The 18434-nt window shown below is 39.3% G+C and overlaps 2 protein-coding genes across 3 annotated transcripts in view; both read left to right on the top strand.

Annotated features, from left to right (window-relative positions):
• The first annotated feature begins 3815 nt into the window (after positions 1 to 3815).
• LOC140932409 (uncharacterized) lies at positions 3816 to 5684 on the top strand. The gene has a single exon (XM_073382022.1). It carries the CDS (start codon positions 3816 to 3818, stop codon positions 5682 to 5684), a length of 1869 nt encoding a protein of 622 aa, XP_073238123.1.
• A 4215-nt stretch (positions 5685 to 9899) lies between these two features.
• LOC140931298 (uncharacterized) overlaps positions 9900 to 18434 on the top strand; it is an 11295-nt gene continuing 2760 nt past the window's right edge. Inside the window, exons 1-8 of one of the 2 annotated variants that reach the window (XM_073381082.1) lie at positions 9900 to 10145; positions 10728 to 11455; positions 12331 to 12580; positions 14560 to 15342; positions 15531 to 16740; positions 17308 to 17382; positions 17589 to 17663; positions 18206 to 18434. The exon at positions 18206 to 18434 is cut by the window's right edge and continues 22 nt beyond it. In XM_073381082.1, the coding sequence (XP_073237183.1) occupies positions 10041 to 10145; positions 10728 to 11455; positions 12331 to 12580; positions 14560 to 15342; positions 15531 to 16740; positions 17308 to 17382; positions 17589 to 17663; positions 18206 to 18434 (3455 nt within the window). In that variant the 5' untranslated portion in view covers positions 9900 to 10040. Of the gene's footprint in view, positions 10191 to 10727; positions 11456 to 12330; positions 12581 to 14559; positions 15343 to 15530; positions 16741 to 17307; positions 17383 to 17588; positions 17664 to 18205 lie in introns of both variants that reach the window. The other variant, XM_073381081.1, reaches the window with a different exon arrangement.

The raw sequence follows: 18434 nt of genomic DNA, 5'->3' as shown, positions 1-18434 counted from the left end.
AGGGTAGCATAAAAGTTACAATCACAGGAGAATAACTGATTAATTGGGGACATCACACGATCAGATGTTAATGACTCAGCTCCTCTGAATATAAAGCTTAAGGATAGTTTTAATCAAAATTTGTCGTAGTTTCATTGCTTAGTTTCTTTTTGTCTGTTTGAAACAAAGGCAAATGCTATCTTGAGGCTGAAATACTGAAAAATGAAATTAGCAACCCCTTTAAATAAGTACATGTCTCCCCCTCAAATAAGCGTTCCCGACAAATAGTCACCCCCATTGCCTGCCACTAAAAATCACTTAACCACCCCCCCCCCTGGATTATTTCCAGATCTGCAGAAATCAAATTATTTGTCACCTTATGATGTAATATAATAATTATATTACATCATAAGGTGACAAATAATTATAATTATTATTATATTACATGTACCTGATCAAAAACTTGTTCACCTACCCATAATACATCCATATATAGCCAGAATTGGGAATCAGTGTTTCTTAAGGTCTTTATTCCAAACAGTCTGAGCAGTACACAATAATGACATCGTTTTCCTTATATCATGGTCAGTTGTTTTTTTGTTGTTTGCTGTGTGTAGTACACTACTCAAAGTATGTGAAAATCTTTTAGTGACACCATGAAACTACACATATTGTAGATTAGAAACTGCATGCGATGAGTTCTGTTCCAAAATGTAGATGTGTTGGGATCTCGATCTCCTACGAAGGGACCTACTGTCATTCAATTCATAGTGGCCACCTCCCTAAGATGACCTGACTCAATCTTTGCATTTTTGGTGGCCATCAACAGTAGTTTAGACTGAATTGAAATGAGAAAGAGGAGACACTTGGAAGAAAATGGTAGCTACTTAAAAACAGAGAAGAAACACTTTAGCTTCATAGAGCATGAATGGGGAAAGTTTATTGTTAGAAGGCCGACAAATTACCTCAAATACAAACGCCTTTCCTTATGCTCTTTAAATTTGTTATTCTCCAAAATTTTAATTGGTGATCTCTCATTTAAGTGTGAAGAACTCTTCTTTGTCGACCCCTTCAGTTCTACTAGAATATTGTGGACAAGAAATATACTGCTGTGCCAACAATATCAGTTGTTGACAGAGTTAGTTGTTGTTGAATGTGTTAAAATAATTCCTCTTCCAAAATAAGATCAAATGAATGCACCCTTGTATACACATTGAGCCTAGCATTTGTCATTCTATCATAATCTTTAAATTGAAGCTTTCAAGAAATCAATACTGAGATGATACAATTAACTGCTACTCATCATACTTCCCATTGTGAAATGACAAGGAAAACAACTTAATGGTGGAAAAACTTTTAGTAAGGATTTGCAGGCACGAATAGGAGCTAATACAGCAATTAAAAGTAAAATTTGCTTTTATATTGGACCTGAATCTATTGTTTTAAAGTAAATGCAAAATCAGTGGCAGTTTCACTGGTTTGAATAGTGGAGGACAGAGAATAGCTGCTGGTGTATGCAAGGCTGGGACACAACTGGCCACAAGTCCCAGCAACATGACATTAAGGGCCATGGTCTAGTCACAAATGTAACTTGTTGTTTGGAAAAAATTCTTCCACAAGGACAGATTTTTGTAAATATTCTATAATTCAATAATAATAATAATAATAATGATAATGATATTTATATAGCACCTATACTTTTCAGTGCTAAGTGCTTTTCATAATTTATTGTGTCACACAATCACTGTTACCTGTCTATTCATGTAGACCTTTTGCAGTGACTTGTCACCTAGTGTAACTGTCCCAGCATTAAATGTTAAAGAAAAGCTAAAAAACAAAATCACCTCTGCTTGGAATCAAACTCAGGAGCTTTGAGATCCTTATGGCCAGAGGTATATAATTGCTACCACAGAAACCATAATTTTATTATTAAAGATGAGTTCAAAGTACTGTATTAAAAGTAAATGATGTCTCATTCTTTAGCTCAAAAATCGATCCATCTACTGTCTGATAGAGAATTAAGACCCTTTCATAAAATGGTTTGAAATTAATGGTCAGACAACTGAGCTGTGAAACTAACTTTGGAAAATATGATTAAAATAGGAGAGACCATAAAGAGTTTCCAAAACATCTTTTTGCCAATATTGCTGGCTCTCTGTACTACTGATGTGGTATTACCTTTTTAGATTATTATGACTTATTTTCGCGAGACTTAATATTTGTGAAATTAAAGTCCCGCGAAAATTAAAGATGCGAAACTTAGTGACCTATATAAAAACCTTTAGTTAAGTTTTTTGTCTGCTAGGAGTACTTAGCTAAAACTGTGGGCCCCAAAACATTACAAATATGTCATGCCTTGAAAAATATTCCTCCGCCTGTTTCTTAGGGCCTGTTTACATGGAGGTGGGGGAGCCCAGGTTGGTGAAGTAACCCGCTTTGGTGGCGTAAAAAATAACCCTCCTTTATATGCAATCTTACAACCCCCCATCCCGGGACGTACTTTCTCAAGATTATTGAATGGTCACTAAGCACGTAAACAAGAAAAATGCTGGCAAACCATGTGTTTTGGCGATTATTGCTCTTCTACACTCGCTTGCTGCTCTTGCTGAAACCTTCAGTGATGTGGCTCGCTATTGTTACCTTTAATAATGATGCAAAGCCACTGCCAATGTGAATTTTGCGCAAGTTTGATGTATCACAAATCCCACCCCGGCTAGGCGGGTTACCCCGCCTTGAAACGTTTACATGGCAAAATTTGACCCTGTCTGAGAGGGTAACCCGGTCTGCCAGACCGGGCTACCTGCCTTGATGGGTCACCCCACCTATCATGGTGATCAAATTAAAATGAGAGGTTATATGGATAGGTGAGTTACCCCACTTAAGTGAGTTACCTCAGCTACCTGGGGTCCCCCACCTCCATGTAAACAGGCCGTTAGACGTATAACCACGAGGTTTGCAGTTCCTATATGCAAATTTGTAGGTGTTTTGTGTTCAATGTAAAATTCAGTTCGTTTTTAGGTATATATGTGGATTGGTTGTATTGTAAAGCTTCCTGATATAGTGTGTGCCAGTCACACGAAACGCGTAGGAGACAATAAAACAATTTTACAACTTAAGACGTTCACAGAAGTGCTGCTCACTGGTTTATCCTATTAAAAATATTTTTTACAACCACTTGACAGGCAGTGGGGAAAATCGGCACATGGCAAAAGGATCGAAGACAACCTTATCGCCTAAAGATCTATTTGAAAACATCAAAGCCATCCTTATCTAAACGCTTACTGGCAGCGCCGTGGAGTTAAATAGTGCCTTGGTTGCTTATATCAGTGTACTGTAACTTTCAAAAGATGTTATGTTGATGACATTGTTGAACATTTCAGCCTGTTGCTTGTTGCCTTTCAGGTCCATTATGGTTAAATAAAATGCAGAAATGAAAGTTTAAAAAACGAGCACTAGTGTACTCAGTTGATTCGCGAAATTTAATTACCTTGGAAAAAGGTGATTTTGAAGGTAGTACCTGACATTGTTCATCTCAAGCCACGACAACCCACCAAGGGTAATTCTGCACTTGAGTGACTGGTCAACAGGATGAAATGCCATGTAAATAAACTAGGAGTAACAAATCAGTATAGTTAATAAATAAACATTGTCTACTTATATCAAAATTTTCTGAATGCACTTAAATAGCATCTGCTCTAGATTTATTTTATTTTGATTCTCTAAAATTCACCTATACTGATGATATGATTTTGATTTTTTCTCTAGGTCACTATTCTTGTTATTTCTAGATGATAAGAAGAACTGTCAAGACTTTTTATTAACAATTTTCAAGAAATATGGAGCATTATTCCAGTACAGAATTGAGAGCTTACTTGAAACATGAAAATAGATTAGCAGTTTTGGATCTGAAAGAAAAAGGACTCTTCTGGGTGCCTGATGCAGTCACTGAACTGAGTGAAATAGAGAAACTTGTGCTGGATCATAATAACCTGATTGAATTACCAGCAAGTATCAGCAAACTGAAAAATCTTACTGTGCTAAAATTGGATGGTAACAATCTAAAAAAACTACCTGCTGAGATCGGTGACCTGAAGGAGCTGAGGGAGCTGAATGTAAGGAAGAACCAGTTGGCTGGTTTACCTACCAGTATACAGAGGTTGACCAAGCTTGACGAACTGAACTTGGATGAAAATAAACTAACTGAACTACCTGCTGAGATTGGTGACCTCATGGAGCTGAGGGTGCTGTTCTTGAGAGACAACCAGTGGGTTGGTTTACCTACCAGTATAAACAGGCTGACCAAGCTTGAGAAGCTATACTTGGACAAAAATAAACTAACTGAACTACCTGCTGAGATCGGTGACCTCAGGGAGCTGAGGGCACTGAATGTGAGGGACAACCAATTGGTTGGTTTACCTACCAGTATACAGAGGCTGACCAAGCTTGACGAGCTGAACTTGGATGAAAATAAACTAACTGAACTACCTGCTGAGATTGGTGACCTCAGGGAGCTGAGGGTGCTGTTCTTGAGAGACAACCAGTTGGTTGGTTTACCTACCAGTATACAGAGGCTGACCAAGCTTGACGAACTGAACTTGGATGAAAATAAACTAACTGAACTACCTGCTGAGATCGGTGACCTCAGGGAGCTGAGGGCACTGAATGTGAGGAACAACCAATTGGTTGGTTTACCTACCAGTATACAGAGGCTGACCAAGCTTGACGAGCTGAACTTGGATGAAAATAAACTAACTGAACTACCTGCTGAGATTGGTGACCTCAGGGAGCTGAGGGTGCTGTTCTTGAGAGACAACCAGTTGGTTGGTTTACCTACCAGTATACACAGGCTAACCAAGCTTGAGAGGCTGTACTTGGACAAAAATAAACTAACTGAACTACCTGCTGAGATCGGTGACCTCAGGGAGCTGAAATTGCTGAATGTGAGGAACAACCAATTGGTTGGTTTACCTACCAGTATACAGAGGCTGACCAAGCTTGACGAGCTGAACTTGGATGAAAATAAACTAACTGAACTACCTGCTGAGATTGGTGACCTCAGGGAGCTGAGAGTGCTGTTCTTGAGAGACAACCAGTTGGTTGGTTTACCTACCAGTATACACAGGCTAACCAAGCTTGAGAGGCTGTACTTGGACAAGAATAAACTAACTGAACTACCTGCTGAGATCGGTGACCTCAGGGAGCTGAGGTTGCTGAATGTTAGGAACAATCAGTTGGTTGGTTTACCTACCAGTGTACAGAGGCTGACCAAGCTTGAAAGGCTGTACTTGTTTGAAAATAAACTAACTGAACTACCTGCTGAGATTGGTGACCTTAGGGAGCTGAGGACGCTGAGTGTGAGAGACAACCATTTGATTGATTTACCTGCCAGTATACACAGGCTGACCAAGCTTGAAGAGCTGGAGTTGACTGGAAATAAACTAACTGAACTACCTGCTGAGATTGGTGCCCTCAGGGAGCTGAGGTTTTTGAGTGTGATTCATAATCCTTTAACTGTTGACGGAATAAGATGTACCCTGAAGTTGAAGAAGAAAGGAGTCTTTTTAGTTGGTGTTGCAGGTGAGCATAGCGGATGTGTTAGTTATTTGGAAGTTCAAAAAAACCGAGATGTATTCTGGTATTTGCCTGGGGAAGGGAAGTCAGTTTTGTTTTCAGTTATCAGGGGTTTCGCGAATTTGAGTGTTTGAGAAATCAGGGTATGCTACAACTGTAGCTTTAATATTAATGGTAAGTTTCTTGTACGCATTAATTAAGAATTAATGAATGAGGCTGGGTATCTTATGAAGAATTATGGAGATCGAGGAGGGGGTTATCCGTCGAGGCCGTAGGCCGAGGCGGATAACACCCTCCTAGATCTCCATAATCCTGTTTTATTATTCATTCAAAATAATTCCTAGTTTAAAAACATAGCTTAAACATGCTTACCTCCATCGATCCATCGATGTGAAGTTCATCTTCGATAGTGCACGTTTAGGGTTGTTCAGCTCCGCAAATATTCTCCAAATAGCAGATGTCGCCCTTCGAGTTGTCTTCTTGCTGTTCCTACCATGTTTTTAGCTATTTTCTCGCCTAGTTCTTACTCTTGAAACGAGAGAAATGTCCGCCATTTTTGTTTCCACAACCAAAACAACTCAACCTCGTCCCCAGGTCTTCTCGGTTAACGGTGCATTAACCTGCAAAAACGCTGCATTTTTGACGTCATTTCGTCGTTAAACACAAAACTTCCAAATTTGGTCATCAGTAACTGGTTATGGTGAATTATGCGTGTGCTTTTAGCCAATCAGAATCGGGGAAATATTTTGAATGAATAATAATTTATTTTAATTAATTCCTCTGTTTTAAAATATCAAATTAGCTGTGAAAAACAGCTATTATAAATTCGTAATTATGGGAATAAGCACTGAAACATAAAAAAGTAAAATTAATTTTAAGAAAAACAGATACTAAAGCGCAAAGTGAGCGAGGAGCGTCAAACATCCCCGAGTTCAGTTTTTTAGAAAAGTCAAGTTTGGTCAAGTTTTAACAAAAATACACTAAAAATAAACGCGCTTCCTGATAGACGAATGACTTAACGCGCTTTATTATATCCAAAGCCCCTACTAGACTGGGGGACTAGCTGGTCACGCAACGCATGTTTCAAGGATTTTAATCAGGTTGCCTGAAAAATGCAGGTAGAATTTGTATTTTTTTATTTCGCAAGAGTTTTTATTTTCGGTCACGAAAGTTGCGCAAAATATATTATACCAACCTGTATGAATTTTTTCGGGGCATTTCCACTTCCTCCCCCAACCACGAATCACGGACTTTCGATTCCAAAAAAAAAAAAAGGCAAGAAAATCTTATGAAAAAACCTTGCATTACATGCACACAAATAATGCGAAAATAAGAGGTAAATTTACGTCCACCGTGGTTGAGCTTTTTCAGGACGTGTCGTGACGCTTGCGTTACGCAGAAAGCACGAAAAATATTCTTTCTTTTTTTTCACGAATCACGACAAAGAAAAAGCCAAACAGTTTATGATGATGCTAGGAGACCACGAGGCAGCGCATTTCGTAGACAGGGTGTTGCAGTGATGCAGTTTTTCACGAAAAACAATGCAAATTTTGTTAAAATAAGAGCAACCTGGAAATGATTGGCCCATAGTATCTCTGCGATCTTGGACGTCACGTCCGCTGTTCGCGCATTTGGTTGTTGGGGTAGAGAAATATTATTAATTTTATCTCGTGTATGTATTTTAAACTGCGCGGAAACGTTTCGGGATTTTCAAGGGATTTATTTTTGGTGTTTAGAGTATGCTTATTGTTCTAGCTAATAACAAGTCCTACTAAAGCACAATAAACACTAGTAATATCGTGATTAGGGGTGGACAATTAGAAGTTGGGTGAGGGAGTGAAATTCCCTCCACCCCCGCCCCCCCCTCCCCCTCCCCCCCCTCCCACCACCCCGATTAAAAAAAAAAGAGAAAACAAAAATCGTTCAAGGTAAAATCTTTCGGAAAAAAGCGTTGCGTGACGAGCTTCTCGGGGCTGTGGCTAAACCAGACTATCCGAAACGCGTTTATTATTTTCAGAGTGTATTTTCTCTAAATACCTCCACGAAAGGTTGGACTCTTTTCTTTTGGAAGTACCGTTATTACAATGCATCTGTCAACATTCTGAGTCAACGCTAATAAAAACTAAGCTCTTGCGTGTCTGGCTCTCCTCACCCTCTAAAAAAACGCGAAAGAAAAATTTAAAAATATAGAAAAAAAAATAAAAAATGGACCCTCGACATAGCACCCTCGACCCCCAACATGTTACCCTCGACCCTCGACACCTCGACCAAAAGTCGGACTCGGAAATGAGTACAACCAAAAACTACCCAGATAGGGTAGGGTGGGAAAACTAGTAAATACTGCTAGTTATGGCTGTTGCGAGGCGAGCTCTCTTGCAAGTGGCTCTACAAGATGTTGGGCCTTGAATTTAAACAAGCGTGCTTGTACTTTTACTGGAATTGAGTGCAAAAGCTAATCGTAAAAACACTGGATACTTCGTGAGTAAAACAACTTCATGACCCAGACGGAATAGTACTCAGTCTATGTAAAACTTGTGCGAAGGTGAAGGCTGTCTTAGACCCAGAACCCCCATGTTTGATATTTAGAACAGCATCACAAATACTAGGCGATTAATAAAGGGACGGCTATTATTCGAGGAAATAGGGTATGTGTTTGTTTGGGAGTCATGGTTAAGTAAGATAATCCTGTCACATTGGATTTGCCCAGAGGGCTATGTTATAGTCAGGAAAGATCACCTGGCTCGCAAACCGGTGGTGGTGGTGCTATGATCTGTTGGCGTTAAAGCGTTGAATATCACTGATAGCTTGGAATTTGAATCTGTATGGTGCAAAATAACAACGCCAAAATCAGAATATCATGTGGCGAGTGCTTATCTCCCCCCTGATCCTGTATTTGACCGTGTTGATCTCCTTGAATATATGTCAGATCCTTGCTGACGATCCGAACGCTGAGATCATAATTGCTGGTGACAATGTTAAAGAGCCGGAACTGAAAGTCCGTGATTCGTGATTTTGTCTTTTAATTTACAGTGGTTGGTAATAACCAAAGTAAACTTTTTTTAAAAAAATCGTGCTAGGCCGCTTAATAAAAATTGAAAAGCAACCTGATCGGAACATGCGTTGCATGACGAGCTAGTCGGGGCTGTAGATAAAGATAAAGGTCTCTTGTCTGTCCAAAGCGCGGTTTTTTTATTTTTATTTGTAGATTGCTAATCTGTATGAAAAATAAAAATGACTTGAAAGAATGACTCTCGACACGAAATAATCGACCCTCGACTAAATACCCTCGACCCTCCACATAAGACCCTCGACACCTCGACCAAAAGTTAGACTCCTCATTTCCTTTACCTCTGACACTCTTTCTGTTATATAAATTAAGTATACCTTTGTTTGTTCCATTTGAGTGTAACTAGTTTTATTACCTGTTTCATTTTAATATCGTACCCTTAATAAGTGATTACCTATTTACATTTGGTAATTAAGGCTGATATAGTCCCAATCTTGCCTGTGTCTTGGTTGCTATTTAGGATTTTAACAATCGAGAGAGTTCGCGGCCATTCACTTCGGTTGCTGGAATTAGGGTCAACCTTGTCACGATAGGATGGAACAATAGTCAGTTATTGAATAGCGACACTTATTGGCATCGTCACGCCTGGAATGAGGGTGGTTATTCAATAGGGGTGCTTATTAGAATTGGAGCGCTTATTAACAAAAACGCATTTGAGGTGGGTGCGCTTATTGGAATGAAGTTAGTTCGCTGATGTTCAGAATAATTGTTTTTTATTTTTTCTAAGGGACAGGCATTTTACATGAATGCAAACAGCACTTATAATTCTCATGACGCAAAACATAACACTAATTTTTACGCATCACGTGCATGGACACTTAAAGTAGGCTCACTAAAAAACCAAGTTTTAGATAGCAGCTGGTTTGTTTAGTATCAAAAATAACCAACATTTAGTTATATCTGTCGCATTTGAAATTCAGTAAAATTATGTTTATCATAGAATTGTTGTAATATACTGAAAGATCACAAGAAGGACAATTCACACTGGTGTATGACTAAGTCTCTAATGGAAATTACCCCCCCCCCCCCCCCCCACCTAGTGACGTCCTAGGTCAGTGCCAATGATTTACTTAACCTCTAACACATTACTTACCTTAAAATGCATTCATTTTTTTCACTACTCCCTTTACAAATAGACGCTCACGGAGAAAAAGCACAGCGCGCTTATCAAAGGGCTCTTAAAGATGGAGCTGTCAGTGTTTACCGTGGTCGAGTATTGCATATTGGGCAGGATCGGGCAGGAAAAACAAGTTTGAAGAAGTCTCTTATTGGTCTACCATTTAATAGAAAAGAAAAAAGTACTGATGGAATTGAAGTGGATCCTTCAAAATTTCAGTTGGACGTTGATGAAGTCAAGAATTGGCAACCTATTGATGAGAGAAAACAAGGGTTCCTAGGATGTTCGAAAGATGTGGCGCAGGTGATGGTGGAAAAGATGTTTCATATTCCAGTTAGCCGTGACTCGGTTCAGGAGGAGGAAAGAGGTGAAGCAATAGTTCAAAACGATGATAACAAGAAAAGAAAACAGGTTGGTACTGATGGAGAAAAGGAAGAAGTTTCTCTTGTGAACAAGGTTTGTCTTTTGTCTTTGAAATGTGATATTTTTTCGTGAATTCTTCGTTACTTCGAGAACTTCCCAACAGTAATTATTATGAATTGATTGTTGTTTTCATAAGTTAGGTTTTAGTGAGAAACTCACCACGGCTTCCCTGCCCTTTACTACGATGTCCGTATGGAAAATATGTAATAATATCCAAATCGTGGTAATTGTATTAGCTCAATGCTTGAACTTATAGAGAATTTTCTGTCATCAATAACAACTTTAAATGTCTGAATAATAATCGAATCGGGGGATGAAGAGGAATAATCCGGTGTTTATTATTCCAGCTGGAAAGTTTCCGTTATTCAATTATTCCAGTAAAAAAGAACTCATTATTCCGTCGAAAAAACCTACTTATTCAATTATTCCGCCCCACAAAATGGCGTTATTTCCTTTTTTCTTACTCCATTATTTCTCTTCACCCCCAAAATCGAGCCAGGTACGGTGAGTCTTCTAGAATCAGAATCAACAGTTATTTTGTTTGTTTTTTTTTTTCGTACTCTGCTACAGGTTGGTGATCCAAACGAAGACAGTGTTAGTGAACTGACATTAGCAGGACCTGATCATGAGTTAGTGGTTGATACTACTTCACCTTCAGAGGAGATCAAGGAGCGAGCAGTTCAGTTAATAAAGGAAATACAAGATGACGATTTTAAGCCTGAAGAATCTGTTGTCAGTATTGAACTGTGGGATTTTGCTGGACAGCACCTGTATTATGCATCCCATCCCGTATTCTTATCATCACGTGCGCTGTATATCTTGGTGTGCAACCTCAGCAAGTCACTGCATGACACAGCCAAGCCCTGTGTGAGGCAAGGGTCTCGTAATGTTGATTTGGAAAACCCAAATGGAGAAACAAATCTTGAGAACTTGTTGTCTTGGCTGTCCACAGTGCATAGCGTCGCGCAGATGAGAAGAAAAACCTGTGATGATGTAGAAGAAGAGGTGCCTCATTTGCGCCCCCCAGTGATCATTGTAGGAACCCATGCAGACAAACCATTTGAAGACATTGAAACAATGAAAACAGAAATCCAGAACGCAATTGCTGGTAAGGACTATGAAGGACATGTGGTGCGGCCTATCTTCAGCATTGACAACACTGCAAAATTAACTCAAAGAAAGATCAAGACAATGGTTTTCGGGAAAGATGAAAACATTGATGAGATCCAAGCTCTACAAATCAAAATTATGGAAGTGCTAAGACAGGAGCCTTACATTGGGGAGAGGATACCTATAAGGTAAAAAATGGTTGTATAAAAACAAAATCCATTAAAGTAAATATTAAATAAATTCTTGTGAAGGTTTGAGCTCTGAGCGCACTGAAAGTACTGTTTATGTGTATGGCATTTGTTTTCGTCAGTCCCTTTAAGATTTTTGTTTGATGTGCAATGTGTTTCAGGTGTCTTAAGTAACTCAGTGACTGCGACGCTTTTAAAAGCGTGACCGCAAAACATCTAAAGGCTGGTTCATTGTATAGTCCTTTACTTTGGTTAAAAAAATACAGCGAGAACAGAAAAAATTCAGTGATTCCTGTATGAGCCACCTGGCGGTCATAAGAAATAAATATCTCGTTGATTGAAACAAGTTAACCGTGAAAAGCAGTTTTGACTGGCCTTATGGAATATTCTACCCTGAAGGGTTTTATAATCTTATTTCGAATTAGCTGAAAAGCATTGCGTACATTTGATTGTCGATTTTAAAAAGGTAAAGTAAAGTGGATTACACACCCGTTCAATCTGTAGTTAACTGCATAACTGCACACGGTGACCATTTCGAACATGACCAGCTGTATTAGTTAAGCTTATTTAAGGATATATTGATCTCACTTTAAGTTTGGAAAGACCATCAATACTGTCATGTTTTGGAACGTCTGTATGCTTCTGGCCCCGGTTGTTCAAACGACGAATCACTATTAAGCTGGAAAATATTAGGAAACCTTATGGCACTTTCCACTGGATTTTGGACAGATACCCATGTATTTATCCAGTGGATAGAGTTATCCACCTTTCGCACAACTGGGTCCTGTACTTTAGTCAGTACAGGTATACTGTGTATATGTGACATGGATACTTAAACGCGTGCTATCAATTTTCTCTTTGGCTTTGTAAACTAGGTGGCTGAACTTTGAGAAAGTTATCAACGCTTTGCTTTCCAAGCCAGTTTATTACCTGAGTATAACAGAGCTACGGACCCTTGCCAAGGAGAAGTGCTTCATCCATGATAAGAAAGAGTTTACCACCATGGTCAATTTCTATCATGACTTGGGGATAATTATCAAGCACCGTAGCACAGTCATCTTGAGTACCCTGTGGCTGATAAAATTGTTCGGACAGCTGATAACTATTCCAGATTTTACGAAAATGGTAAGAAATGGATTTTAAACGAGTTTTAAAACTTGCAAGGTTTATAATGGTCCACATTTTGGATGACATCACAGGTTTCCAACCGTGCTGTAGCTAATATAAATAATTATATCAAGTGCATTGCCGCTATCTTTTTGAAAATGTTAACTGTTCCTCAAATATTTGTAAACAGCAAAATCGTAGTGGATTGTGCTGCTACCTAATATTTCCCCAGTGTAAAACAGTTAGGGTAGGCGACGTAATTCTGAAATGAAATCTTATAACAAACCTATAACAACTGAATTAGTGCTAACACCTGGTGGGCAGTCGTCCCTGTAATCAGCCCGCTATACTGACGTCACTAAGAGTAAACATTACAATGAAACATTGTCACTGCACTTTCTTATTTGAACGTTGTAATATCCCAAGAGGATTCTTGTTTCAATTTCGAAGGACATCAGGTGACATCACGAGGTACCCGCTAACAATAAGAGGAGCTTATAACCAATTTACCTGCAATTTACCTTTTATGTAGGCTCAAAGGAATCGGACAACCAAACAGAGTGAAAATACATATTGTATATAGAAAGGAAACCTGACTTTTCACCGCCCAAACTGATGCACGCGAGAAGCGAATTGCGAAAAATTTATAACACTGCTCAACCTACACAAAAAAAACGAAGAAGTTTAGCTTGTACCAAGCAATATTGTCTCCTACGCTGACTTCCTTTTGGCTCGTTACGCAACCCTCTTTAACTAGATTACAAGTAGTCTCTTCCTCAGGGATAGTGAAGCGAGCGAATTACGCGAGCGCGCGTGAAATTTGTCACCCTCGAGGAAGGTGACAAACGCTCCTGTATTTTAATCGCTCAAATATCCCAGGGGAAAATAAGGGGCTACTCGTAGTCTATCCTCAGTAGTATATTAGGCATAGAATCAGCCTTTTTTTGCGGTGGAATCTTCGCTGGAATATATAAAAGCTGATGACGTCATAACCTTTTGTCTTTATCTCATGAATAAAATGCGGTTGAATCTCTTTAAAGGGTTAAAAATAGCACACGACCTTATCTTAGAGCCAGTTTACATCGAGGTGGAGGACCCTAGGTAAGTGAGGTAACCCGCTGCCGGTCACCCCAGCTATCATGTAAACGTGGTCAAATTAAAATGGGACATTATGTGGACAGGCGGGTTACCCCACCTAAGCGGGTTACCTCACCTGCCTGGGGTCCCCCACCTCCATGTACACAGGCCCTAAGATAAGGTCGTGTGCTATTTTTAACCCTTTGGACAGGTTTTCCAGTTATTTCTTGGTAGATGAAGGTCTTGCTTTTTTATTAGTTGACGACTACATGTAAGAACTAGGAAAAGTATTCATTGGTTGATTCAGGTTGTCGAAGGAATAAGCGCTAACTCGCCTGTGACGTAGTTATGCAAGTTGCATTTCATACCGCTTTCATTGTTTAGTAAGTTGTTCCGGTTTACTATGCGCGCAAATCGTTAATCTTTCATGAGTACGAAGCCACACTAGCCCTTTCTACCACGAAAAACATTTTTCCACTTTCCCACATCCCTTTTTCCTTTTCCACATTTCATTGTTTCACATTGTTTCCTTCTACCACGACAACCACGTTTCTATTGTTTTCTCTCAGCGCGAGGTTATGGTGAACGTTGTAAAGAAAAGAAAACTTAACTTCGTAAATCTTCTAACGTGATTGGAAAGAATTGTGTGACGAACCAAACGGAAGGGCTGCTTAGAAGGTTATCCTCTTTACTTTTATTCACCCAGTAGTACTTGCTAGGCAGACTACGTAACTTTTTCTTTATATGCGTCCCCACACAAAAACGGAAAACTCTAGATCTTTTTCTTGGTTTGTTTATTAAAATATTAGATAAAATAACCTACAATTCACAAGTGCATTAATTAACTGGCTCAAAATTCTCCCAAGATATCACTATTTTAAGAAGGCTTTGTTATTGTCCTTCACCTTATTCCGTCTTAGGTTCCTAAGGTTGCCAAGCACTGGAAGGAAGTTAAAGAAAGCGGTGTTCTCTCCATGGAACTGGTTGATCTTGTGTTTTCCAACTTTCTCCTGGAAGGTGTTGCCAGGAAAGACATTCTTGATTTGATGGAACAATTTGGATTGATTGCAAAATTTTCATCTTCAAAGACAGGTGAAAAGTATTTTGTTCCATCTCATCTCAAAGCGTCACCTGATTCCCTTTGTTCCATGGCGCCCTCAAGGCTGGACCCATGTCCCCTGTATGTTTACTTTGTCAGCGGCTCTGTACCCCATGGTCTGTTCACACGCCTTGTTTCTCGATCTGTCCGTTGGTGTTCTGAAGCTGGTCCAACACAGCCCCCTACCCTGTTCCAAAATGGAGCGTGGTTTGTTATTGGGAAGCAAAGTTTCCATGATTTTGTTCTTATTTGTAAGAAGCAGTTTATTAAGTTTTTTATCAAGCAAAGAAACCAACCTCAGCAGATCTCAGTAGATGACACAAGTGAGGTGGCGGTGCAGGTTCGTGAGTTTGTGGAGGCAACTTTCCAAGTTTTGTCACGTGATCTCTATAAAGGTGGATTGCAGTATCAAATTCGGGTCGCCTGTCCGTATTGTCAGCGGGAAAAATGCTCAAGCCACAATCGGATTGCATGTTCTCATGAAGATTGTCTTCACCTCCTTGAGTTACGACAAGGCGTTCCTCTGATTTGCAAGAAGAAACCTGCAGAGGAGGTACTCACGGTTACGGGACAAGAACAGTGGTTCTCACAAATAGAAAGTAAGGTAGGTAGCAGTGAAATGCAATCTCTAGCAGTGCTGTTAACATATTACATATCAATCGATTACATATACTACTTCAAATTGTGTCTTTATAAAGAGTAGCCACAGTGACTGTAGCCATATATTTAAACTAACAAGCCCCCAGATATGAAATTTTTATTTTAAAGTATCCAATTTTGGTTGCTACGCAGGAAGCGTGTACTCCATCATCATCACCTGATACCGCTCAGGCTCGTCCAGAGCGTCTGGTACTGAAAGTTACCCTTCTCGCGAATGAGTGGGGGTCGTCCAAGGGTGGCTTGTCAACAATAAACAGGACTCTTGCCATACATTTGGCAAAAGACCCATACGTAGAAGTCACCATTCTTGTACCCGAATTTGAGTGTGGCGAAGAGCATAAGAGAGCTGCCAAAAGTCACAACATTTCCATCCGGGAAGCAGGGCGCCTTCCTGCCTACAGTGATCCTCTTGACTGGTTGATCGTTCCCCCAGAAGACCTCGACGTTCAGGTTGTGATCGGCCATGGAGCAAAGCTTGGTAGACAAGCACAGATTATAAGAAAGTCTCATTGCTGTAAGTGGGTGCAGGTTGTTCACACTGAGCCTGAAGAGCTGGCAATGCATAAGAACTATCCAAGCGCCATTGCCAAGGGAGAAGGGAAGAACAGAGCTGAGGTTGAACTTTGTCAAATTGCAGATCTCGTTGTAGCCGTTGGACCCAAATTGAAACACGCGATCTCGTCGCAGTTGCGTTCATCTCGTCGAGAAATCTTTCAATTAATACCAGGTTCCTTTACAGAGTTTTCAGATGTTGAGCATTCTGAACAAGAGAATATGAATTTCAAAGTGTTAACCTTCGGTCGCGGTGATTTTGAAGACTTTAGTCTTAAAGGATACGACATTGCCGCTCAATCCATAGTTGAATTGAAGGACAGTTCCTATAGTCTTGTTTTCGTTGGTGCATCCGATGGAAGGCAGGATGACGTCGCAGAAATCTTACTCCAGACTGCCATTTCAAAGAACCAGCTGATTGTGAGATCATTTGTGAAAGACAAACAAAGATTGAGAGAATTGTTTTGTGAAGTCGACCTGGCCATTATGCCATCAAGAACTGAGGGGTTCGGTTTGACAGCATTGGAGGCCATGTCAGCTGGTCTTCCCATTCTAGTTAGTGGAAACTCTGGATTTGGAAAAGCACTGCGTGGTCTTCCAATGGGTGAATCATTTGTGATCGACTCTGATGACCCCAAGGAATGGGCAAAGGCAATTGCAGCCATCCGTCAAAAATCAAGGGCGCAGCGGCTTGAGGAAATCCAAAGACTGCGAAGAAGTTATGATGAAAGATTCTCTTGGGAGAAACAGTGCCAGTCCCTTGTTGACAGGATGTGGAAGATGGTCTATGGTAAGAAATCAAATTTACCGATAGAAAAGTAACGATAATAATAATAATTAGTACCTGATGATTTTCAAATGCGTATCTTTTCAGTATTATCCTCCATTTGGCCTTCATAATTCATCGCTGTATGTCCATTGCTTCTGCTTTAGCGATTGCAAAAAAAAAATTTTTACTATATTATGTTTCGTGGTCCATGTGCATCCCTGCAGAAATATTTTTGTTAAACTTTTATTCTTAATATAGGGATTCACATTCTCCACACTGTTCTTCATACATTCCTTGGGTTACTGATGAGGAGATTTTGTTTAACAATCAAGATATTTTTTACCGGCTGATCAATTCCATTTTTTAAAACTTTCATGTATAATTTTATAACATATTGGCTACAATTGGAAGAGTTAACGATCAGTTAAAATTTTGACTCTATAAGATTGCGATACATCAAAGTCATCTGATTTCTATTCATATCGAGCAGCAATGGTGGGTTGTCACAAAAAATGAAGGTTGGAATCGTTCATTTTTTTTAAGAGTGACATAGTTTTCTGTAAATCATCAATTTTTTAAACTTTACAGGTCTTGAAAAAAACAGAGAAGATGACGTTCCACAGAACGACTGTGAAAAAGATGTTGCAACAGAAGCGATAGCAGGTAATTTCATTGTTTTCTTTGTCAATTAAACCAGTAGAGTGAGGTTATTTTCTTCTGTTAAACCAGGGCACTTTCGATTTTTCGGGTACTTTTAGCTTTTCAATGCTTAGTGTAGCATCTCCAAGTAAACTGACGTAAATAATGTTTCCCTCTCCCGCTTTCAGGCCAAACCATTTAAATTTACTGCTAATTTTAAACTTTTGTAGGTGTTGAAAAAAAACGAGAAGATGACGTTCTAAAGAATGACTTTGAGAAAGATGCTGCAACTGGACCGATGGCAGGTGATGTCATTGTTTGCTTTGCCAATTAAACCAAAGCCAAAATATATTTTTGCAGTAGAGTGAAGTTACTTTGTTCTTTTAAAACCACAGTAATTTTTCTGAAATTGTCGACTGTTTTAAGCTTCAGACCAGCGCACAGTGCTGCACCTGTTTTATGGAACTCGCTGCCATTGACTATAAGAACAAATAGCAGCCTCGCCACTTTTAAAAAGCATCTTAAAGCATTCCTTTTTAGGAAAGCTTATAATCTACTAGAATGACTCTGAAGTTTAATGCTTTGAATATTTTCATTTAATTTTGTATAGAATTTTAGACTTTTATTTTTTAGATTTTTGCATAGCATGGAATTTTTTTATTATTGTTATTGTTATTATTAGCTTTTCAGGAATTTTTTTAATTGTAACTTAATGTTAAGCGCTTTTGAATATGTTATAGTTCTAGCACTATACAAATTCTTTATCATTATCATTATCACTATCTCCTATTAAACTGGCGTGAAATAACCTCTATCTTATTTTGTCTTTTTCATCTTCTGCTTACAGGTGAACCCATTTTCCTTGCACTTCAACAAATCCTGTTGGAAGCACGCATAGAGTCCAGCAAAACTAAGCTGTCGCAGGCTTTAAAGACAACTGCGTTGGAGAAAGGTTTTGCGATTTCTGACAATCAAGGGGAGGGGAACTGCATGTTTTTTGCACTTTCAGAGCAGCTTGACCTCATCAAAGGAATTCAAATGTCCCATGATGAGTTACGCCGAACTATTGTTCAACA

The sequence above is a fragment of the Porites lutea genome, chromosome 3 (genome assembly GCF_958299795.1).
Source record: "Porites lutea chromosome 3, jaPorLute2.1, whole genome shotgun sequence".
Lineage (NCBI taxonomy): Eukaryota > Metazoa > Cnidaria > Anthozoa > Scleractinia > Poritidae > Porites > Porites lutea.
The sequence above is the reverse complement of the archived record's forward strand: the minus strand, read 5'-3'. Positions and strand labels throughout refer to the sequence as shown.